This window comes from Oncorhynchus gorbuscha, linkage group LG01 (genome assembly GCF_021184085.1).
Source record: "Oncorhynchus gorbuscha isolate QuinsamMale2020 ecotype Even-year linkage group LG01, OgorEven_v1.0, whole genome shotgun sequence".
Taxonomy (NCBI): Eukaryota; Metazoa; Chordata; class Actinopteri; order Salmoniformes; family Salmonidae; genus Oncorhynchus; species Oncorhynchus gorbuscha.
The window spans coordinates 118,279,317-118,304,367 of NC_060173.1; the positions used below are offsets into that span (position 1 = coordinate 118,279,317).

A 25,051-nucleotide genomic window follows, 5' to 3' on the forward strand; every position below is an offset into this window, starting at 1 on the left:
TATCACAGTGCCATCCGTTTTGTCACCAAAGCCCCATACACTACCCACCACTGCTACCTGTATGCTCTCGTTGGTTGGCCCTCGCTTCATACTCGTCGCAAAACCCACTGGCTCCAGGTCATCTATGAGACTCTGCTAGGTAAAGCTCCGCCTTATCTCGGATCACTGGTCACCATAGCAGCACCCACCCGTAGCACGCGCTCCAGCAGGTATATCTCACTGGTCATCCCCAAAGCCTATTACTCCTTCGGCCACCTTTCCTTCCAGTTCTTTGCTGCCAATGACTGGAACGAACTGCAAAAATCTCTGAAGCTGGAGACTAATTTCTCCCTCACTAACTTTAAGCATCAGCTGTCAGAGCAGCTCGCAGATCACTGCACCTGTACATAGGCCATCTGTAAATAGCCCATCCAACTACCTCATCCCCATACTGTTATGTATTTAGCTCCTTTGCACCTCAGTATTTCTACTTGCACATTCATCTTCTGCACATCTACCACTCCAGTGTTTAATTGCTAAATTGTATTTACTTTGCCACTATGGCCTATTTATTGCCTTTACCTCCCTTATCATACCTCATTTGCATTCACTGTATGTAGACTTTTTCTATTGTATTATTGACTGTATGTTTGTTTATTCCATGTGTAACTGCGTTGTTGTTTGTGTCGCTCTGCTTTGCTTTATCTTGGCCAGGTCGCAGTTGTAAATGAGAACTTGTTCTCAACTGGCCTACCTGGTTAAATAAAGGTGAAATATTAAAAATTAAAACTGGCAGTTGAAAAGAGACAGATGGTCGTAGACCTTCATAAATCTGGTAGTGGCTACAAGAAGACCCACAAACTATTGAATATACCACTGAGCACTGTCAATTATTGAAAAAAAAGTCTAAATATATGGAACGGTTGAAAACATCACGGGTAGAGGACAGATAGGGTTATATATAGGATAGGATGGATAAGGTTATATATAGGATGGATAGGGTTATATATAGGATGGATAGGGTTATATATAGGATGGATAGGGTTATATATAGGATAGATAGGGTTATATATAGGATGGATAGGGTTATATATAGGATGGATAGGGTTATATATAGGATAGATAGGGTTATATATAGGATAGATAGGGTTATATATAGGATGGATAGGGTTATATATAGGACGGATAGGGTTATATATAGGACGGATAGGGTTATATATAGGACGGATAGGGTTATATATAGGACGGATAGGGTTATATATAGGATGGATAGGGTTATATATAGGATGGATAGGGTTATATATAGGATAGATAGGGTTATATATAGGATGGATAGGGTTATATATAGGATGGATAGGGTTTATATATAGGATGGATAGGGTTATATATAGGATGGATAGGGTTATATATAGGATAGGATGGATAGGGTTATATATAGGATGGATAGGGTTATATATAGGATGGATAGGGTTATATATAGGATGGATAGGGTTATATATAGGATGGATAGGGTTATATATAGGATGGATAGGGTTATATATAGGATGGATAGGGTTATATATAGGATGGATAGGGTTATATATAGGATGGATAGGGTTATATATAGGATGGATAGGGTTATATATAGGATAGATAGGGTTATATATAGGATAGATAGGGTTATATATAGGATAGGATAGGATGGATAGGGTTATATATAGGATAGGATGGATAGGGTTATATATAGGATAGATAGGATGTTATATATAGGGATAGGGTTATATATAGGATGGATAGGGTTATATATAGGATGGATAGGGTTATATATAGGATGGATAGGGTTATATATAGGATAGGATGGATAGGGTTATATATAGGATAGGATGGATAGGGTTATATATAGGATGGATAGGGTTATATATAGGATGGATAGGGTTATATATAGGATGGATAGGGTTATATATAGGATGGATAGGGTTATATATAGGATGGATAGGGTTATATATAGGATGGATAGGGTTATATATAGGATGGATAGGGTTATATATAGGATAGGATGGATAGGGTTATATATAGGATAGATAGGGTTATATATAGGATAGATAGGGTTATATATAGGATGGATAGGGTTATATAGGATAGGATGGATAGGGTTATATATAGGATAGGATGGATAGGGTTATATATAGGATAGATAGGGTTATATATAGGATAGATAGGGTTATATATAGGACGGATAGGGTTATATATAGGATGGATAGGGTTATATATAGGATGGATAGGGTTATATATAGGATAGATAGGGTTATATATAGGATAGGATGGATAGGGTTATATATAGGATAGATAGGGTTATATATAGGACGGATAGGGTTATATATAGGATAGGATGGATAGGGTTATATATAGGATAGGATGGATAGGGTTATATATAGGATAGATAGGGTTATATATAGGATGGATAGGGTTATATATAGGATGGATAGGGTTATATATAGGATAGATAGGGTTATATATAGGATGGATAGGGTTATATATAGGATGGATAGGGTTATATATAGGATGGATAGGGTTATATATAGGATGGATAGGGTTATATATAGGATGGATAGGGTTATATAAAGGATGGATAGGGTTATATAAAGGATGGATAGGGTTATATATAGGATGGATAGGGTTATATATAGGATGGATAGGGTTATATATAGGATGGATAGGGTTATATATAGGATGGATAGGGTTATATATAGGATGGATAGGGTTATATATAGGATGGATAGGGTTATATATAGGATGGATAGGGTTATATATAGGATAGATAGGGTTATATATAGGACAGATAGGGTTATATATAGGACGGATAGGGTTATATATAGGATAGATAGGGTTATATATAGGATAGATAGGGTTATATATAGGATAGATAGTGTTATATATAGGACGGATAGGGTTATATATAGGACGGATAGGGTTATATATAGGACGGATAGGGTTATATATAGGACGGATAGGGTTATATATAGGACGGATAGGGTTATATATAGGATAGGATGGATAGGGTTATATATAGGATAGATAGGGTTATATATAGGATAGATAGGGTTATATATAGGATAGATAGGGTTATATATAGGATAGATAGGGTTATATATAGGATAGATAGGGTTATATATAGGATAGATAGGGTTATATATAGGATAGATAGGGTTATATATAGGATAGATAGGGTTATATATAGGATAGGATAGATAGGGTTATATATAGGATGGATAGGGTTATATATAGGACGGATAGGGTTATATATAGGATGGATAGGGTTATATATAGGATAGATAGGGTTATATATAGGATAGGATGGATAGGGTTATATATAGGACAGATAGGGTTATATATAGGATGGATAGGGTTATATATAGGATAGATAGGGTTATATATAGGATAGGATGGATAGGGTTATATATAGGATAGGATGGATAGGGTTATATATAGGATAGATAGGGTTATATATAGGATAGGATGGATAGGGTTATATATAGGATAGGATGGATAGGGTTATATATAGGATAGATAGGGTTATATATAGGATAGATAGGGTTATATATAGGATAGGATGGATAGGGTTATATATAGGATAGATAGGGTTATATATAGGATAGATAGGGTTATATATAGGATAGATAGGGTTATATATAGGATAGATAGGGTTATATATAGGATAGATAGGGTTATATATAGGATAGATAGGGTTATATATAGGATAGGATAGATAGGGTTATATATAGGATAGGATAGATAGGGTTATATATAGGATGGATAGGGTTATATATAGGATGGATAGGGTTATATATAGGATGGATAGGGTTATATATAGGATGCATAGGGTTATATATAGGATGGATAGGGTTATATATAGGATGGATAGGGTTATATATAGGATGGATAGGGATATATATAGGATGGATAGGGTTATATATAGGATGGATAGGGTTATATATAGGATAGATGGGGTTATATATAGGATGGATAGGGTTATATATAGGATAGATAGGGTTATATATAGGATGGATAGGGTTATATATAGGATGGATAGGGTTATATATAGGATGGATAGGGTTATATATAGGATAGATAGGGTTATATATAGGATAGATAGGGTTATATATAGGATGGATAGGGTTATATATAGGATAGATAGGGTTATATATAGGATAGGATGGATAGGGTTATATATAGGATGGATAGGGTTATATATAGGATGGATAGGGTTATATATAGGATAGATAGGGTTATATATAGGATAGGATGGATAGGGTTATATATAGGATAGGATGGATAGGGTTATATATAGGATAGATAGGGTTATATATAGGATAGGATGGATAGGGTTATATATAGGATAGGATGGATAGGGTTATATATAGGATAGATAGGGTTATATATAGGATAGATAGGGTTATATATAGGATAGGATGGATAGGGTTATATATAGGATAGATAGGGTTATATATAGGATAGATAGGGTTATATATAGGATAGATAGGGTTATATATAGGATAGATAGGGTTATATATAGGATAGGATAGATAGGGTTATATATAGGATAGGATAGATAGGGTTATATAGGATGGATAGGGTTATATATAGGATGGATAGGGTTATATATAGGATGGATAGGGTTATATATAGGATGGATAGGGTTATATATAGGATGGATAGGGTTATATATAGGATGGATAGGGTTATATATAGGATGGATAGGGTTATATATAGGATGGATAGGGTTATATATAGGATAGATGGGGTTATATATAGGATGGATAGGGTTATATATAGGATAGATAGGGTTATATATAGGATGGATAGGGTTATATATAGGATGGATAGGGTTATATATAGGATGGATAGGGTTATATATAGGATGGATAGGGTTATATATAGGATGGATAGGGTTATATATAGGATGGATAGGGTTATATATAGGATAGATAGGGTTATATATAGGATAGATAGGGTTATATATAGGATGGATAGGGTTATATATAGGATAGATAGGGTTATATATAGGATGGATAGGGTTATATATAGGATAGATAGGGTTATATATAGGATGGATAGGGTTATATATAGGATAGATAGGGTTATATATAGGATGGATAGGGTTATATATAGGATGGATAGGGTTATATATAGGATAGATAGGGTTATATATAGGATAGATAGGGTTATATATAGGATAGATAGGGTTATATATAGGATGGATAGGGTTATATATAGGATGGATAGGGTTATATATAGGATAGATAGGGTTATATATAGGATGGATAGGGTTATATATAGGATGGATAGGGTTATATATAGGATAGATAGGGTTATATATAGGATAGATAGGGTTATATATAGGATGGATAGGGTTATATATAGGATAGATAGGGTTATATATAGGATAGATAGGGTTATATATAGGATGGATAGGGTTATATATAGGATGGATAGGGTTATATATAGGATAGATAGGGTTATATATAGGATAGATAGGGTTATATATAGGATAGATAGGGTTATATATAGGATGGATAGGGTTATATATAGGATAGATAGGGTTATATATAGGACGGATAGGGTTATATATAGGATGGATAGGGTTATATATAGGATGGATAGGGTTATATATAGGATGGATAGGGTTATATATAGGATAGATAGGGTTATATATAGGATAGATAGGGTTATATATAGGATAGATAGGGTTATATATAGGATAGGATGGATAGGGTTATATATAGGATAGATAGGGTTATATATAGGATAGATAGGGTTATATATAGGATAGGATGGATAGGGTTATATATAGGATAGATAGGGTTATATATAGGATAGATAGGGTTATATATAGGATAGATAGGGTTATATATAGGATAGATAGGGTTATATATAGGATGGATATGGTTATATATAGGATAGATAGGGTTATATATAGGATAGATAGGGTTATATATAGGATGGATAGGGTTATATATAGGATGGATAGGGTTATATATAGGATGGATAGGGTTATATATAGGATGGATAGGGTTATATATAGGATGGATAGGGTTATATATAGGATGGATAGGGTTATATATAGGATGGATAGGGTTATATATAGGATGGATAGGGTTATATATAGGATGGATAGGGTTATATATAGGATGGATAGGGTTATATATAGGATGGATAGGGTTATATATAGGATAGATAGGGTTATATATAGGATAGATAGGGTTATATATAGGATAGGATGGATAGGGTTATATATAGGATGGATAGGGTTATATATAGGATAGATAGGGTTATATATAGGATGGATAGGGTTATATATAGGATGGATAGGGTTATATATAGGATAGGATGGATAGGGTTATATATAGGATAGGATGGATAGGGTTATATATAGGATGGATAGGGTTATATATAGGATAGATAGGGTTATATATAGGATAGATAGGGTTATATATAGGATAGATAGGGTTATATATAGGATAGATAGGGTTATATATAGGATAGATAGGGTTATATATAGGATAGATAGGGTTATATATAGGATAGATAGGGTTATATATAGGATAGATAGGGTTATATATAGGATAGATAGGGTTATATATAGGATGGATAGGGTTATATATAGGATGGATAGGGTTATATATAGGATGGATAGGGTTATATATAGGATAGGATGGATAGGGTTATATATAGGATAGATAGGGTTATATATAGGATAGGGTTATATATAGGATAGGATGGGGTTATAATATATAGGCTAGGATGGTGAGAGAAGCAACAAAATCCCCAAGAATCACTGTGACAGAATTGCAGGCCTTGGTGGCATCTTGGGGTCACCAGGTTTCAAACCACACCTACCATGAGAGAGGAGAGGAGGTGGTGACCACACCTACCATGACCACACCTACCATGAGAGAGGAGAGGAGGTGGTGACCACACCTACCATGACCACACCTACCATGACAGAGGAGAGGAGGTGGTGACCACACCTACCATGAGAAAGGAGAGGAGGCAGTGACCACACCTACCATGAGAGAGGAGAGGAGGCAGTGACCACACCTACCATGAGAGAGGAGAGGAGGCAGTGACCACACCTACCATGAGAGAGGAGAGGAGGCAGTGACCACACCTACCATGAGAGAGGAGAGGAGGCAGTGACCACACCTACCATGAGAGAGGAGAGGAGGCAGTGACCACACCTACCATGAGAGAGGAGAGGAGGCGGTGACCACACCTACCATGAGAGAGGAGAGGAGGCGGTGACCACACCTACCATGAGAGAGGAGAGGAGGCAGTGACCACACCTACCATGAGAGAGGAGAGGAGGCAGTGACCACACCTACCATGAGAGAGGAGAGGAGGCAGTGACCACACCTACCATGAGAGGAGAGGAGGTGGTGACCACACCTACCATGAGAGAGGAGAGGAGGCGGTGACCACACCTACCATGAGAGAGGAGAGGAGGCGGTGACCACACCTACCATGAGAGAGGAGAGGAGGCAGTGACCACACCTACCATGAGAGAGGAGAGGAGGCAGTGACCACACCTACCATGAGAGAGGAGAGGAGGCAGTGACCACACCTACCATGAGAGAGGAGAGGAGGCAGTGACCACACCTACCATGAGAGAGGAGAGGAGGCAGTGACCACACCTACCATGAGAGAGGAGAGGAGGCAGTGACCACACCTACCATGAGAGAGGAGAGGAGGCAGTGACCACACCTACCATGAGAGAGGAGAGGAGGCAGTGACCACACCTACCATGAGAGAGGAGAGGAGGCAGTGACCACACCTACCATGAGAGAGGAGAGGAGGCAGTGAGTGCCGTCTACTCCCCTCGACGACCTCCTCCAGCAGGATATCAGTCAGACTGGAGCATTTCTTCCCTTGCAAGGAGTCCTCCTCCATACAGAGACGCACTTCCTGGTTGGTCTTCCTGTATGCCATGACAGGCCCAGACAGAGCCTCGCACAGCCCTGCGACTGGGATACACCCTTCACTCTTAGATGAGTCACAGAGGCTGCTGGTGGAGCCGATGCCTGAAGGGGTGTTTACCTCGAAGGGTGAGGCAGCACGGCCCGTTAAAGCTAAGGTATGTTCCATAACTACGGCACCCGTGTAGTTCTCTAGCAGTGAACATGATAGGCTGGATGCCATGGTGGTGTCATCGTGAGGTTGTGGTAGAAGATATGGTGTTAAGGTAGAAGGTTGGTCTTGATCAGGTAGGTCGCCGTTTAGGCACTGTCCTGGGACATGACTTACCAGGGTGAGTAGATCTCCTGAGCTATGACTGGCTAAGGTGAGTGAATCCTCTGCTGTTTCATTGGCTAAGGTGAGTGAATCCTCTGCTGTTTCATTGGCTAAGGTGAGTGAATCCTCTGCTGTTTCATTGGCTAAGGTGAGTGAATCCCCTGTTGTCCGATTGGCTAAGGTGAGTGAATCCCCTGTTGTCTGATTGGCTAAGGTGAGTGAATCCTCTGCTGTTTCATTGGCTAAGGTGAGTGAATCCCCTGTTGTCCGATTGGCTAAGGTGATTGGATTCCCTGTGTTGTTATTGTCATTCTGTTCAGACAGGATGTGATCAGACGTTCTCTTGAGGTATTCCTTCAGCTCCTTCTCGTCGGTTGAAGATGAGGTTTTCCTCCTCGCCTGTGTTGGAGCCGAGTTACTGTCTGTCTCTGTCAGAGTCCCGGGGCCTTGTCTTTGAAGGTCAGAGGTACCAGTATCCTCTTGGTTAGTTTGTTCTTTGGAGCCAGACTCTCTGAGAGAACTGTCAGTGTCACCAGGAAATAGGTATTCTGGGCCTATAATGGGGTCTGGGTCAAGGCCCAGATCAAGGCTGACTGTCTGAGAGAGCGGGCAGGCTGAGGCTCTGTGTCTCTGGGCTAGAGAGGCCTGTCTAGATTGGGAGGCCTGTCTGGATCTCGAGCAGCTCCCTGGTTTGCTATCAGCCAACTCAATCCCGAGGGGGCAATAGTGACTGTCGCTGATGATGACATGGTCCTCTTTATCCACCATAGAGAAGAGCAGCTGGTTGCACTGGGAACACTTTTCAGTAGCTGTCGGCCGGGGGAACTGAGAGTCTTGTGCAGGGAAGCGTCGTACCAGGGCCAGGCTGTGGTATCCTCCACACGCCACCTGGACCACAACGGAAACAAGTCAGTCGGACTTCATTATATTGGCTTTTAAATGACTGAGATGTATTGTTGAACTGACTGATGTATTGTTGAACTGACTGATGTATTGTTGAACTGACAGATGTATTGTTGAACTGACTGAGGTAACTCTAGATGTATTGTTGAACTGACTGATGTATTGTTGAACTGACTGATGTATTGTTGAAACGACAGATGTATTGTTGAACTGACTGAGATGTATTGTTGAACTGACTGAGATGTATTGTTGAACGACTGAGATGTATTGTTGAACTGACTGATGTATTGTTGAACTGACTGATGTATTGTTGAACTGACTGAGATGTATTGTTGAACTGACTGAGGTAACTCTAGATGTCTAATGAGAAGCACTCACTCACCTGAACTACGTGCCTCCCAGCCAGGTGCTCCACTTTCTGGGGTCTCCACACGGGGAACACACTGGTGACCAGACCCAGCTGGCAGCCGCTGCCCCAGGCCCACACCTCATGCTGGGTAGACAAAGCCAGAGTGTGCTGCTCCCCGCAGGTTACCTGCAGGATCCTGATGATCTGTTGGGAGGGACAGAATCACAATTACCAAGTCTGTATACATGTACAGGGGATTTGACCTGGTGAAGTGGTGGTGTCATCGTCTAACAATAATTATAAAAACGGGTTGTTTGGATTCTGGATGCTGATTGGTTGATAGCAGGGATATACAGCACCACAATCCCACAGCCCAGCCAGTCAATTTATAATCTCCCTTGGAATTTGGAATTAGGCAGGAATTTAGTTTGGAACAGTTGGGGTTTCTATAAACCTTGCTGTCTGCCTCTCCGACCAGTGGAACAATATTGCAGTTTGTTTGGCGATCTCCACTGTCCCATGCATATGAATGTGACGAGACAGACTGCTTCTCTGATCCACGCCAATTCATTCATCAGGATCATTATAATGGATATATCCAACGAAAGTAAAACAACCTAATGTGCACTTCGTTTGCTGTCCTTTCAGCTGCTTGACGTGATTGTGTATTGGTTTTAGTTGGCTAGCTAGCAAAGGAGAAGTAGCTAGCCTGCATAGCTACATGCCACTGTTTTGTTTAGCATAGCAACCATTTGGCTAGCAACTACAGAATATCAGAATGAACGACCAGCCCATTTGGCTAGCAGCTACAGAATCTCAGAATGAACGATCAGCCCATTTGGCTAGCAACTTCAGAATCTCAGGATGAACGACCAGCCCATTTGGCTAGCAACTTCAGAATCTCAGGATGAACGACCAGCCCATTTGGCTAGCAACTACAGAATCTCAGAATGAACGACCAGCCCATTTGGCTAGCAGCTACAGAATCTCAGAATGAACGACCAGCCCATTTGGCTAGCAGCTACAGAATCTCAGAATGAACGACCAGCCCATTTGGCTAGCAGCTACAGAATCTCAGAATGAACGACCAGCCCATTTGGCTAGCAACTACAGAATCTCAGAATGAACGACCAGCCCATTTGGCTAGCAGCTACAGAATCTCAGAATGAACGACCAGCCCATTTGGCTAGCAACTACAGAATCTCAGAATGAACGATCAGCCCATTTGGCTAGCAACTTCAGAATCTCAGGATGAACGACCAGCCCATTTGGCTAGCAACTACAGAATCTCAGAATGAACGACCAGCCCATTTGGCTAGCAGCTACAGAATCTCAGAATGAACGACCAGCCCATTTGGCTAGCAGCTACAGAATCTCAGAATGAACGACCAGCCCAAACAAATATACTTATTAAAATACAGTTTAATGAAAACATGTTGTTAATCTTCTTTTAATATGTTACCAACCGTTTTATAAAAGCAATAAGGCACTTAAACCCGGGATTTATCGTGAATAACTCCTCCGGCCCTTGGCTTCGCCTCAGGCCTATCAACAGCACTTCGTCAGAACTTATTCACACGACAATCCCCGGGTTCTCATGCCTTATTGCTTCACCAGAATAGACAGACAGAATACCAGCATGGGCGGCAGGTAGCCTCGTGGTTACAGTGTTGGGCCAGTAACCGAAAGGTTGTTGGATCGAATCCCCGAGCTGACAAGGTACAAATCTGTCGTTCTGCCCCTGAACAAGGCAGTTAACCCACTGTTCCAAGGCTGTCATTGTAAATAATAATTTGTTCTTAACTGACCTGCCTAGATAAATAAAGGTTTATTTTTATTTTTTTAAATATGGAAACATATTACTGGTGGGAATATGCGCATATTATTTATGTGCAGATTTTTTAAATATGGAAGCATATTACTGGTGGGAATATGCGCATATTATTTATGTGCAGATTTTTTAAATATGGAAACATATTACTGCATATTATTTATGTGCAGATTTTTTAAATATGGAAACATATTACTGGTGGGAATATGCGCATATTATTTATATGCAGATTTTTAAAATATTTGCATGAAAATCGGTCCCCAATTGGATGGAAACTCAGCTATTGTCATTGTTTATTCTGTTGTTTTCAAATATGTCTGAAATGTTTTCTATAATTTTGTTGTTTCGTAATGAAAACAAGACAACCCAGATACATCACCTGTGGACGGACAGCCTCAGAGTCCACCATACTGACGAGGCTAGGATCTGGGACCAGGCCTCTCTCTGACAGACCACACTGCCCCGAGGAGTTCTCTCCCCACATGTACACAGCCCCTTCCCGTGTGACGGCGCCACAGTGGAAGGAGCCTGCAGCTACAGACACAACACACTGACCAGAGAGGACAGACTCGAGGAGAGGGTAAGTAGGAAGAACCCTCAGGCCCTGCCGCCACGGCAGGTCCCCGAAGCTGTACACCAGCCCACCTGGAGATGGAGAGGATGGTGAAGAGAGCAGGTATACAGTGATCTTCATCAGATTATCCCAAACGGTATAAGTTACACCTTTTCAAGAATATTTTCTGTGCAACGGAAGAAATACAGTGGAATCTGACTCAATGTTCAAATCTATACGCTACATATGGACATTTAGTCATCGTTATAACTCATTATAAGTGTGTTTATAATACAACATGATGTTATAAAGCATTATGCATTTAAAAGGTCGTAGAAAGAGCTGTTTATCTTATTAGAGTCCAAAGAGAAGTCTCACCTTCGGCCAGGAGGATACCATGGCTGATGCCGAGAGCAGCCTGGAGGACTGGCCGGGACAGAAGCACCCGTTCGGGGGTAACACTACTGCTGTAGCCTCTCCATAAGTGGAGCAGGCCTCGTTCTCTGGAGCTCTCCTCCTTCACTGGGCTGAAGGGGAGGGACAGACAGACAGACAGACAGACAGACAGACAGACAGACAGACAGACAGACAGACAGACAGACAGACAGACAGACAGACAGACAGACAGACAGACAGACAGACAGACAGACAGACAGACAGACAGACAGACAGACAGACAGACAGACAGACAGACAGACAGACAGACAGACAGACAGACAGACAGACAGACAGACAGACAGACAGACAGACAGACAGACAGACAGACAGACAGACAGACAGACAGACAGACAGACAGACAGACAGACAGACAGACAGACAGACAGACAGACAGACAGACAGACAGACAGACAGACAGACAGACAGACAGACAGACAGACAGACAGACAGACAGACAGACAGACAGACAGACAGACAGACAGACAGACAGACAGACAGACAGACAGACAGACAGACAGACAGACAGACAGACAGACAGACAGACAGACAGACAGACAGACAGACAGACAGACAGACAACTCTGTCACTACAGTTGCAGAACCAGAGACAGACCCTTGGCCTTGTAACCGCACCATAGACAGAACATGTGTGTGTGTGTGTGTGTGTGTGTGTGTGTGTGTGTGTGTGTGTGTGTGTGTGTGTGTGTGTGTGTGTGTGTGTGTGTGTGTGTGTGTGTGTGTGTGTGTGTGTGTGTGGTTACAGTACCTCTTCTGGTCCTCCATCATCATTGGGGCTTCTCCATTTTAAGGCATCTATTGTAAATTACTGTCAATATCCAATCTAGGAGGAAGAAATCGTTTTTGCAATGATCAGGTTCATGCCTTTGTTCCCGAAGTATATTTCATATAACGATAAAGTACAACTAGCTTATTTGCAGCAACCTGTAAGACTTTCATGATGCCAAAGCTAAATCGAAAGCAAATATGCATTTAACAGTATAGGATACAGTTACAGTAGTAACGTTAGACCTACTCGATAACAACAAATACATGGTTTGCTATTACATTTAACAAAAGCACGACATGTAGCTTGCTAATGTAAGTCGCTCTGGATAAGAGCGTCTGCTAAATGACTTAAATGTAAATGTCTAATGTAGCCGATGTGAAATGGCTAGTCAGTTTGCGGTGGTGCGCGCCGGTGGCGTTTCAATCGGTCACGTCACTCGCTCTGAGACCTTCAAGGGCCGCGGCTTTTGTGGAAGCGAAGGGTAACGATGCTTCGTGGGTGTCACTTGTTGGTGTGTGTGCAGAGAGGGTCCCTGGTTCGAGCCCGGGTCGGGGCGAGGGGACGGACGTAAAGTCTATACTGCTGTCCCATCCAGAAGCACACTTCTCTCTAGCTAACTCCCGTTAGCTAAGCCTAGCCAACTAGTGAATCGACAACAACAAAAAAATTAAGTTACTTACGAAGTTTATGAAAGTACTTCTCCATTACACATGGGGTTTACAGCCGTATTCTTTCTTTAATGATCTAAATCCATGGCTGTCACTGTCATGTTTGTATAAACACAGCAAGCTATCATGATAGCTTCTATAATCACTGCAGTGAAGTGGAGAACTTTCGTTGAGTCTTTCAACTCCGTGACAGCTGAGTTTGTTTTGGGACCAGCCCTCCGATGGAAAGCGTCGAGGGTCAAAAAAGCAGTTGTGCTGTGGAATTTGCTCTAATTTCAACGCGCTAGAGGAAAAACGTGTATTTATATACATGTTTAATTATATATATATATGTTTGCAACAAAAATTGTCCAAGGTATTATGGTTGAAGATGTTTTAGCTTTTAAATGACTGATCAGATCATTGCTAAATATTACTCCAGAGGTATCATAACACTGTATTGAAAGGGCTCTGTGTGTAATAACTGACTCAATCACTGACAGCATAGGCTGTTTATTAGGGTTTGGGAATCATTAGTGGCATTTGGAGCTGTCATATCTGTGAATAAACCAACAGCAGAGACATGTCGGCTTCAGGCCAGACATCATTACTTCCCTTCATAGTAATATATATATATATATATACTCTCTCTCTCCTCTTTTCTCTTACCTCTCTCTCTCTTCTTTTTTTCTCTCTTTTCTCTCTCTCTCTTTTCTCTTTCTCTCTCTCTTGTTTCTCTCTTTCTCTCTCTCTCTCTCTCTGTCTCTCTCTCTCTCTCTCTCTCTCTCTCTCTGTGTGTCTGTCTCTCTGTCTCTCTCTGTCTCTCTCTCCTATGTCTCTCTCTCTCTGTCTCTCTCTGTCTCTCTCTCTCTCTCTATGTCTATCTCTCTCTCTCTCTCTCTCTCTGTTTCTCTCTCTCAATTCAATTCAAGGGGCTTTATTAGCACGGGAAACATGTGTTAACATTGCCAAAGCAAGTGAGGTAGATAATATATAAAGTTAATATATAAAGTGAAATAAACAATAAAAATTAACAGTAAACATTACACATACAGAAGTTTCAAAACAATAAAGACAATCCAAATGTCATATTATATATATACATTGTTTTAACTATGTACAAATGGTTAAAGGACACAAGATAAAATAAATAAGCATAAATATGGGTTGTATTTACAATGGTGTTTGTTCTTCACTGGTTGCCCTTTTCTTGTGGCAACAGGTCACAAATCTTGCTGCTGTGATGGCACACTGTGGAATTTCACCCAGTAGATATGGGAGTTGATCAAAATTGGATTTGTTTTCTAATTCTTTGTGTATCTGTGTAGTCTGAGGGAAATATGTGTCTCTAATATGGTCATACGTTTGACAGGAGGTTAGGAAGTGCAGCTCAGGTTCCACCTCATTTTGTGGGCAGTGAGCACATAGCCTGTCTTCTCTTGAGAGCCATGTCTGCCTACGGCGGCCTTTCTCAATAGCAAGGCTATGCTCACTGAGTCTGTACATAGTCAAAGCTTTCCTTAATTTTGGGTCAGTCACAGTGGTCAGGTATTCTGCCGCTGGGTACTCTCTGTTTAGGGCCAAATAGCATTCTAGTTTGCTCTGTTTTTTTTGTTAATTCTTTCCAATGTGTCAAGTAATTATCTTTTTGTTTTCTCATGATTTGGTTGTGTCTAATTGTGCTGCTGTCCTGGGGCTCTGTAGGGTGTGTTTGTGTTTGTGAACAGAGCCCCAGGACCAGCTTGCTTAGGGGACTCTTCTCCGGGTTAATATCTCTGTAGGTGATGGCTTTGTTATGGAAGGTTTGTGAATCGCTGCCTTTTAGGTGGTTATAGAATTTAACGGCTCTTTTCTGGATTTTGATAATTAGTGGGTATCGGCCTAATTCTGCTCTGCATGCATTATTTAGTGTTCTACGTTGTACACAGGGGATATTTTTGCAGAATTCTGCGTGCAGAGTCTCAATTTGGTGTTTGTCCCATTTTGTGAAGTCTTGGTTGGTGAGCGGACCCCAGACCTCACAACCATAAAGGTCAATTGATTCAAGTATTTTTAGCCAAATCCTAATTGGTATGTTGAAATTTATGTTCCTTTTGATGGCATAGAATGCCCTTCTTGCCTTGTCTCTCAGATCTCTCTCTCCTCTTTCCTATTCTCTTACCTCTCCCTCTCTCTCTCTCTCTCCTCTTTCCTATTACCCCTCTCTCTCTCTCTCTCTCCTCTTTTCTCTTACCTCCCTCTCTCTCTCCTCTTTTCTCTTACCTCTCTCCTCTTTTCTCTTACCTCTCTCCTCTTTTCTCTCTCTCTCTTCTCTTACCTACCTCTCCCTCTCTCTCTCTCTCTCTCTCTTCTCTCTCCTCTCTCTCTCTCTCTCTCCTCTTTTCTCTTCTCCCTCTCTCTTCTCTCTCTCTCTCTCTCCTTTCTCTTACCTCTCTCTCTCTTCTCTCTCTCTCTCTCTCTCTCTCTCTCTTCTCTCTTACCTCTCCCTCTTACCTCTCCTCTCTCTCTCTCTCTCTCTCTTCTTACCTCTCCCTCTCTCTCTCTCCCTCTCTCCTCTCTCTTCTCTCCTCTCCTCTCTCTCTCTCTCTCTCTCTTTTCTCTCTCCCTCTCTCTCTCTCTTTTCTCTCTCCTCTCTCTCTCTCTCTCTCTCTCTCCTCTTTTCTCTTACCTCTCCCTCTCTCTCTCTCTTCTCTTTTCTCTTACCTCTCCCTCTCTCTCTCTCTCTTCTCTTTTCTCTTACCTCTCCCTCTCTCTCTCTCCTCTTTTCTCTTACCTCTCCCTCTTACCTCTCCCTCTCTCCTCTCTCCTCTTACCTCTCCCTCTCTCCTCTTTTCTCTCCCCCTCTCTCTCTCTCTCTCTCTCTCTCTCTCTCTCTCTCTCTCTCTCTCTCTCTCTCTCTCTCTCTCTCTCTCTCTCTCTCTCTCTCTCCTCTTTTCTCTCTCTCTCTCTCTCTCCTCTTTTCTCTCTCTCTCTCTCTCTCTCTCTCTCTCTCTCTCTCTCTCTCTCTCTCTCTCTCTCTCTCTCTCTCTCTCTCTCTCTCTCTCTCTCTCTCTCTCTCTCTCTCTCTCTCTCTCTCTCTCTCTCTCTCTCATCAAACATCATACATTTTGTGTTCATGTACATTACTTGTCTCTTTCTGAGCCCGCTGTCTGACCCTTTCTGGGGCTGTGTGTAGATGCCTAGATGCCATCGAGCAGGGCACTCATCTACAACTACAACTTTCTCTCTCATTCTCTCATAGACATGAGTTTGCTTCCCTCTGCTGGAAGTAGAGGGTACAGCAACATAGATTAAACTCACTTTATTTAACCGGCCAAATTGGACTCCCAATGCAGCCTGGATTCGAACTGTAATGACGCCTCTTGCAGTGCCTTAGACCAAATTTTACTTCCGCTTTTTAACCCAACCCCTCTGAAAGACACAGGTTCTGGACGGGGGGTTAATGCCCGACAGCTCAATGGCAGGCAATACCAGAAAACCTCCAGTTGCCAGGTTACTTCCATCCAGATCTTGTCCTTCAGACACGAATCCGGTTGCTGGATTGCCTCGCTAACCAATCACCCATTATGATGGATCCCCACACTAGGTCAGTGATCTCTATCTATTTAAAAAATATATATATTTAACCAGGCAAGTCAGTTAAGAACAAATTCTTATTTTCAAAGACGGCCTAGGAACAGTGTGTTAACTGCCTGTTCAGGGGCAGAATGACAGCTTTGTACCTTGTCAGCTCAAGGATTTGAACTTGCAACCTTTCGGTTACTAGTCCAACACTCTAACCACTAGGCTACCCTGACGCCCCAGGACACACGTATGTTACTGTACTCTCAGTCAATTGCAATTACAGATACTAAATATTGCCTGTATGTTTTCAAGCAAGAAAAGAGAAGTTATAATTTAGACCTTCCATCTCTCTCTCTACAGTTCCATTCCATTTGATTGATGATAATCAGAAACTATCATAAACAGGCACCATAAACTTTTGAGGAAACCACTTTCTGAATTCTCATGTGTCTTAGCGTATACGTTGGTAATAAATCATATACAGTCGTGGCCAAAAGTTTTGAGAATGACACAAATATTAATTTTCACAAAATCTGCCGCCTCAGTTTGTATGATGGCAATTTGCATATACTCCAGAATGTTATGAAGAGTGATCAGATGAATTGCAATTAATTGCAAAGTCCCTCTTTGACATGCAAATGAACTGTATCCCCCCAAAAACATTTCCACTGCATTTCAGCCCTGCCACAAAAGGACCAGCTGACATCATGTCAGTGATTCTCTCGTTAACACAGGTGTGAGTGTTGATGAGGACAAGGCTGGAGATCACTCTGTCATGCTGATTGAATTCAAATAACAGACTGGAAGCTTCAAAAGGAGGGTGGTGCTTGGAATCATTGTTCTTCCTCTGTCAACCATGGTTACATGCAAGGAAACACGTGCCATCATCATTGCTTTGCACAAAAAAGAGCTTCACAGGCAAGGATATTGCTGCCAGTAAGATTGCACCTAAATCAACCATTTATCGGATCATCAAGAACCTAAAGGAGAACGGTTCAATTGTTGTGAAGAAGGCCTCAGGGTGCCCAAGAAAGTCCAGCAAGCGCCAGGACCGTCTCCTAAAGTTGATTCAGCTGCGGGATCGGGGCACCACCAGTACAGAGCTTGCTCAGGAATGGCAGCAGGCAGGTGTGAGTGCATCTGCACGCACAGTGAGGCGAAGACTTTTGGAGGATGGCTTGGTGTCAAGAAGGGCAGCAAAGAAGCCACTTCTCTCCAGGAAAAACATCAGGAACAGACTGATATTACATTTACATTTACATTTAAGTCATTTAGCAGACGCTCTTATCCAGAGCGACTTACAAATTGGTGCATTCACCTTATGACATCCAGTGGAACAGCCACTTTACAATAGTGCATCTAAATCTTTTAAGGGGGGGGTGAGAAGGATTACTTTATCCTATCCTAGGTATTCCTTAAAGAGGTGGGGTTTCAGGTGTCTCCGGAAGGTGGTGATTGACTCCGCTGTCCTGGCGTCGTGAGGGAGTTTGTTCCACCATTGGGGGGCCAGAGCAGCGAACAGTTTTGACTGGGCTGAGCGGGAACTGTACTTCCTCAGTGGTAGGGAGGCGAGCAGGCCAGAGGTGGATGAACGCAGTGCCCTTGTTTGGGTGTAGGGCCTGATCAGAGCCTGGAGGTACTGAGGTGCCGTTCCCCTCACAGCTCCGTAGGCAAGCACCATGGTCTTGTAGCGGATGCGAGCTTCAACTGGAAGCCAGTGGAGAGAGCGGAGGAGCGGGGTGACGTGAGAGAACTTGGGAAGGTTGAACACCAGACGGGCTGCGGCGTTCTGGATGAGTTGTAGGGGTTTAATGGCACAGGCAGGGAGCCCAGCCAACAGCGATTTGCAGTAATCCAGACGGGAGATGACAAGTGCCTGGATTAGGACCTGCGCCGCTTCCTGTGTGAGGCAGGGTCGTACTCTGCGGATGTTGTAGAGCATGAACCTACAGGAACGGGTCACCGCCTTGATGTTAGTTGAGAACGACAGGGTGTTGTCCAGGATCACGCCAAGGTTCTTAGCGCTCTGGGAGGAGGACACAATGGAGTTGTCAACCGTGATGGCGAGATCATGGAACGGGCAGTCCTTCCCCGGGAGGAAGAGCAGCTCCGTCTTGCCGAGGTTCAGCTTGAGGTGGTGATCCGTCATCCACACTGATATGTCTGCCAGACATGCAGAGATGCGATTCGCCACCTGGTCATCAGAAGGGGGAAAGGAGAAGATTAATTGTGTGTCGTCTGCATAGCAATGATAGGAGAGACCATGTGAGGTTATGACAGAGCCAAGTGACTTGGTGTATAGCGAGAATAGGAGAGGGCCTAGAACAGAGCCCTGGGGGACACCAGTGGTGAGAGCGCGTGGTGAGGAGACAGATTCTCGCCACGCCACCTGGTAGGAGCGACCTGTCAGGTAGGACGCAATCCAAACGTGGGCCGCGCCGGAGATGCCCAACTCGGAGAGGGTGGAGAGGAGGATCTGATGGTTCACAGTATCGAAGGCAGCCGATAGGTCTAGAAGGATGAGAGCAGAGGAGAGAGAGTTAGCTTTAGCAGTGCGGAGCGCCTCCGTGATACAGAGAAGAGCAGTCTCAGTTGAATGACTAGTCTTGAAACCTGACTGATTTGGATCAACAGGGTCATTCTGAGAGAGATAGCGGGAGAGCTGGCCAAGGACGGCACGTTCAAGAGTTTTGGAGAGAAAAGAAAGAAGGGATACTGGTCTGTAGTTGTTGACATCGGAGGGATCGAGTGTAGGTTTTTTCAGAAGGGGTGCAACTCTCGCTCTCTTGAAGACGGAAGGGACGTAGCCAGCGGTCAGGGATGAGTTGATGAGCGAGGTGAGGTAAGGGAGAAGGTCTCCGGAAATGGTCTGGAGAAGAGAGGAGGGGATAGGGTCAAGCGGGCAGGTTGTTGGGCGGCCGGCCGTCACAAGACGCGAGATTTCATCTGGAGAGAGAGGGGAGAAAGAGGTCAGAGCACAGGGTAGGGCAGTGTGAGCAGAACCAGCGGTGTCGTTTGACTTAGCAAACGAGGATCGGATGTCGTCGACCTTCTTTTCAAAATGGTTGACGAAGTCATCTGCAGAGAGGGAGGAGGGGGGGAGGATTCAGGAGGGAGGAGAAGGTGGCAAAGAGCTTCCTAGGGTTAGAGGCAGATGCTTGGAATTTAGAGTGGTAGAAAGTGGCTTTAGCAGCAGAGACAGAGGAGGAAAATGTAGAGAGGAGGGAGTGAAAGGATGCCAGGTCCGAAGGGAGGCGAATTTTCCTCCATTTCCGTTCTGCTGCCCGGAGCCCTGTTCTGTGAGCTCGCAATGAGTCGTCGAGCCACGGAGCGGGAGGGGAGGACCGAGCCGGCCTGGAGGATATGGGACATAGAGAGTCAAAGGATGCAGAAAGGGAGGAGAGGAGGGTTGAGGAGGCAGAATCAGGAGATAGGTTGGAGAAGGTTTGAGCAGAGGGAAGAGATGATAGGATGGAAGAGGAGAGAGTAGCGGGGGAGAGAGAGCGAAGGTTGGGACGGCGTGATACCATCCGAGTAGGGGCAGTGTGGGAAGTGTTGGATGAGAGCGAGAGGGAATAGGATACAAGGTAGTGGTCGGAGACTTGGAGGGGAGTTGCAATGAGGTTAGTGGAAGAACAGCATCTAGTAAAGATGAGGTCGAGCGTATTGCCTGCCTTGTGAGTAGGGGGGGAAGGTGAGAGGGTGAGGTCAAAAGAGGAGAGGAGTGGAAAGAAGGAGGCAGAGAGGAATGAGTCAAAGGTAGACGTGGGGAGGTTAAAGTCGCCCAGAACTGTGAGAGGTGAGCCGTCCTCAGGAAAGGAGCTTATCAAGGCATCAAGCTCATTGATGAACTCTCCGAGGGAACCTGGAGGGCGATAAATGATAAGGATGTTAAGCTTGAAAGGGCTGGTAACTGTGACAGCATGGAATTCAAAGGAGGCGATAGACAGATGGGTAAGGGGAGAAAGAGAGAATGACCACTTGGGAGAGATGAGGATCCCGATGCCACCACCCCGCTGACCAGAAGCTCTCGGGGTGTGCGAGAACACGTGGGCGGACGAAGAGAGAGCAGTGGGAGTAGCAGTGTTATCTGTGGTGATCCATGTTTCCGTCAGTGCCAAGAAGTCGAGGGACTGGAGGGAGGCATAGGCTGAGATGAACTCTGCCTTGTTGGCCGCAGATCGGCAGTTCCAGAGGCTGCCGGAGACCTGGAACTCCACGTGGGTCGTGCGCGCTGGGACCACCAGATTAGGGTGGCCGCGGCCACGCGGTGTGGAGTGTTTGTATGGTCTGTGCAGAGAGGAGAGAACAGGGATAGACAGACACATAGTTGACAGGCTACAGAAGAGGCTACGCTAATGCAAAGGAGATTGGAATGACAAGTGGACTACACGTCTCGAATGTTCAGAAAGTTAAGCTTACGTAGCAAGAATCTTATTGACTAAAATGATTAAAATGATACAGTACTGCTGAAGTAGGCTAGCTGGCAGTGGCTGCGTTGTTGACTTTGTAGGCTAGCTGGCAGTGGCTGCGTTGTTGACACTACACTAATCAAGTCGTTCCGTTGAGTGTAATAGTTTCTACAGTGCTGCTATTCGGGGACTAGCTGGCTAGCTAGCAGTGTTGATTACGTTACGTTGCGTTAAAAGAACGACAATAGCTGGCTAGCTAACCTAGAAAGTCGCTCTAGACTACACAATTATCTTTGATACAAAGACGGCTATGTAGCTAGCTATGTAGCTAGCTACGATCAAACAAATCAAACCGTTGTACTGTGATGAGATGAAATGAAAATGTGATACTACCTGTGGAGCGAGCGGAATGCGACCGGGTTGTTGAGTGCGGAGGTTCTATTCGGTAGACGTTAGCTAGCTGTTGGCTAGCAGTGTAGACTACGTTAGGCCGACGAAATACGATAATTATGCAAATATTCTGCAAAAGGTACAGGGATTGGACTGCTGAGGACTGGGGTAAAGTCATTTTCTCTGTTGAATCCCCTTTCCGATTGTTTGGGGCATCTGGAAAAAAGCTTGTCCCGGAGAAGACAAGGTGAGCGCGACCATCAGTCCTGTGTTATGCCAACAGTAAAGCATCCTGAGACCATTCATGTGTGGGGTTGCTTCTCAGCAAAGGGAGTGGGCTCACTCACAATTTTGCCAAAGAACACAACCATGGTATAAAGAATGGTACCAACACATCCTCCACATCCTCTAGTGTGTTATAAACAAGACATTGATCAGGGGTTGAGTAAGAAAGTTACAGACGGTCAAAAGTCCCAATACATACTAATGCTAATCTCCCCTGCTTTTGGTAATGGTGAGAGGTTAGCATGTCTGACCTTTGACCCTCTGTAACTTTTTCTCTCATTCACGATTCCTTCAGGATCATCCGTAACCACGGCAACATTATTGTAGAAGTGTTTAGAAACTATGTTCTATTCTTCTTTATTATTAAAAAAAAACATTTTTTTTTGTTAGGTTTTATTTTACCAGGTAAGTTGACTGAGAACACATTCTAAGTTTACAGTAACGACCTGGGGAATAGTTACGGGGGCGATGAATGAGCCAATTGGAAGCTGATTGGGTGGCCACGCTGGTAAAAAGGCCAGATTGGGAATTTAGCCAAGACCCTTACGATAAGTACCATGGGTTCTTTAGTGATTACAGAGAGTCAGGACACCTGTTTTAACATCCAATCCTAAAGACAACACCCAACACAGGGCAATATCCCCAATCACTGCCCTGGGGAATTGAGATATGTTTTTAGACCAGAGGAAAGAGTGCCTCCTACTGGCCCTCCAACACCACTTCCAGCAGCATCTGGTCTCCCATCCAGGGACCGAACAGGACCAACCTTGCTTAGCTTCAGAAGCTTAACGTCAAAGGCAAGCCAACAGGGATCCAGGGTGTAATGCTGTGACCATTCATTCGCTGTTGGGCACAACAGAAACACAACCAAAACAAACTGCAAATGTATCCAAGTTTGTAGAATCACAAGCTTGATGTCGTCGTTGCATTGGAATATGGGACCAAAATACTTCACTTTATTTAGAAGAATCTTTAGGGATGTCAATCATTTTGACTCCTACCTTTGTGAAAATAATACCTGTTAAACAAAATACCATTCTCTGATTGTATTAGTATCAAATAATATAATTCCACAATTTATTTTTAGCATAAAATATAGCTCAGTATTAGAAATATTTATTTTATACAGTCATTAATATCATCTTTATTAAGGGTTTCAATACTTTCAGATCCCACTATAGGTAGGCAGTATACTGTAGGTAGGGGTAAAGGATAGATAATAGACAGTAACAGCAGTATACTGTAGGTAGGGGTAAAGGATAGATAATAGACAGTAACAGCAGTATACTGTAGGTAGGGGTAAAGGATAGATAATAGACAGTAAAGCAGTATACAGTAGGATACAGTAACAGCAGTATACTGTAGGTAGGGGTAAAGGATAGATAATAGACAGTAACAGCAGTATACTGTAGGTAGGGGTAAAGGATAGATAATAGACAGTAACAGCAGTATACTGTAGGTAGGGGTAAAGGATAGATAATAGACAGTAACAGCAGTATACTGTATGTAAAGGATAGATAATAGACAGTAACAGCAGGATAGAAAATAGACAGTAACAGCAGTATACTGTAGGTAGGGGTAAAGGATAGATAATAGACAGTAACAGCAGTATACTGTAGGTAGTATACTGTAGGTAGGGTAAAGGATAGATAATAGACAGTAACAGCAGTATACTGTAGGTAGGGGTAAAGGATAGATAATAGACAGTAACAGCAGTATACTGTAGGTAGGGGTAAAGGATAGATAATAGACAGTAACAGCAGTATACTGTAGGTAGGTAGGATAGATAATAGACAGTAACAGCAGTATAGTAGGGTAAAGGATAGATAATAGACAGTAACAGCAGTATACTGTAGGTAGGGGTAAAGGATAGATAATAGACAGTAACAGCAGTATACTGTAGGTAGGATAGATAATAGACAGTAACAGCAGTATACTGTAGGTAGGATAGATAATAGACAGTAACAGCAGTATACTGTAGGTAGGAGTAAAGGATAGATAATAGACAGTAACAGCAGTATACTGTAGGTAGGGGTCAAGGATAGATAATAGACAGTAACAGCAGTATACTGTAGGTAGGGGTAAAGGATAGATAATAGACAGTAACAGCAGTATACTGTAGGTAGGATAGATAATAGACAGTAACAGCAGTATACTGTAGGTAGGGGTAAAGGATAGATAATAGAACTATTTGAGGATCTGGGGACCCATGGTAAATCTTTTCAGCCTCCTGAGGGGGAAGAGGCGTTGTCGTGCCCTCTTCATGACTGTGTTGGTGATTGTGGACCATGCTCATTTGTTGGTGATTGTGGACCATGCTCATTTGTTGGTGATTGTGGACCATGCTCATTTGTTGGTGATTGTGGACCATGCTCATTTGTTGGTGATTGTGGACCATGCTCATTTGTTGGTGATTGTGGACCATGCTCATTTGTTGGTGATTGTGGACCATGCTCATTTGTTGCTGATTGTGGACCATGCTCATTTGTTGCTGATTGTGGACCATGCTCATTTGTTGCTGATTGTGGACCATGCTCATTTGTTGCTGATTGTGGACCATGCTCATTTGTTGGTGATTGTGGACCATGCTCATTTGTTGGTGATTGTGGACCATGCTCATTTGTTGGTGATTGTGGACCATGCTCA

General features: G+C 42.9%; 1 protein-coding gene across 1 annotated transcript in view; it reads right to left on the reverse strand.

The window, feature by feature from the left end:
• LOC123992703 (alsin-like) overlaps positions 1-13,938 on the reverse strand; it is a 142,550-nt gene extending 128,612 nt beyond the window's left edge. Inside the window, exons 1-6 of the mRNA XM_046294176.1 lie at positions 13,788-13,938; positions 13,087-13,161; positions 12,262-12,410; positions 11,710-11,975; positions 9,533-9,703; positions 7,794-9,135 (exon numbers count right to left, since the gene is read on the reverse strand). Of these exons, the coding sequence (XP_046150132.1) occupies positions 7,794-9,135; positions 9,533-9,703; positions 11,710-11,975; positions 12,262-12,410; positions 13,087-13,109 (1,951 nt within the window). The 5' untranslated portion in view covers positions 13,110-13,161; positions 13,788-13,938. The remainder of the gene's footprint in view (positions 1-7,793; positions 9,136-9,532; positions 9,704-11,709; positions 11,976-12,261; positions 12,411-13,086; positions 13,162-13,787) is intronic.
• Between the last annotated feature and the right edge of the window lie 11,113 nt (positions 13,939-25,051).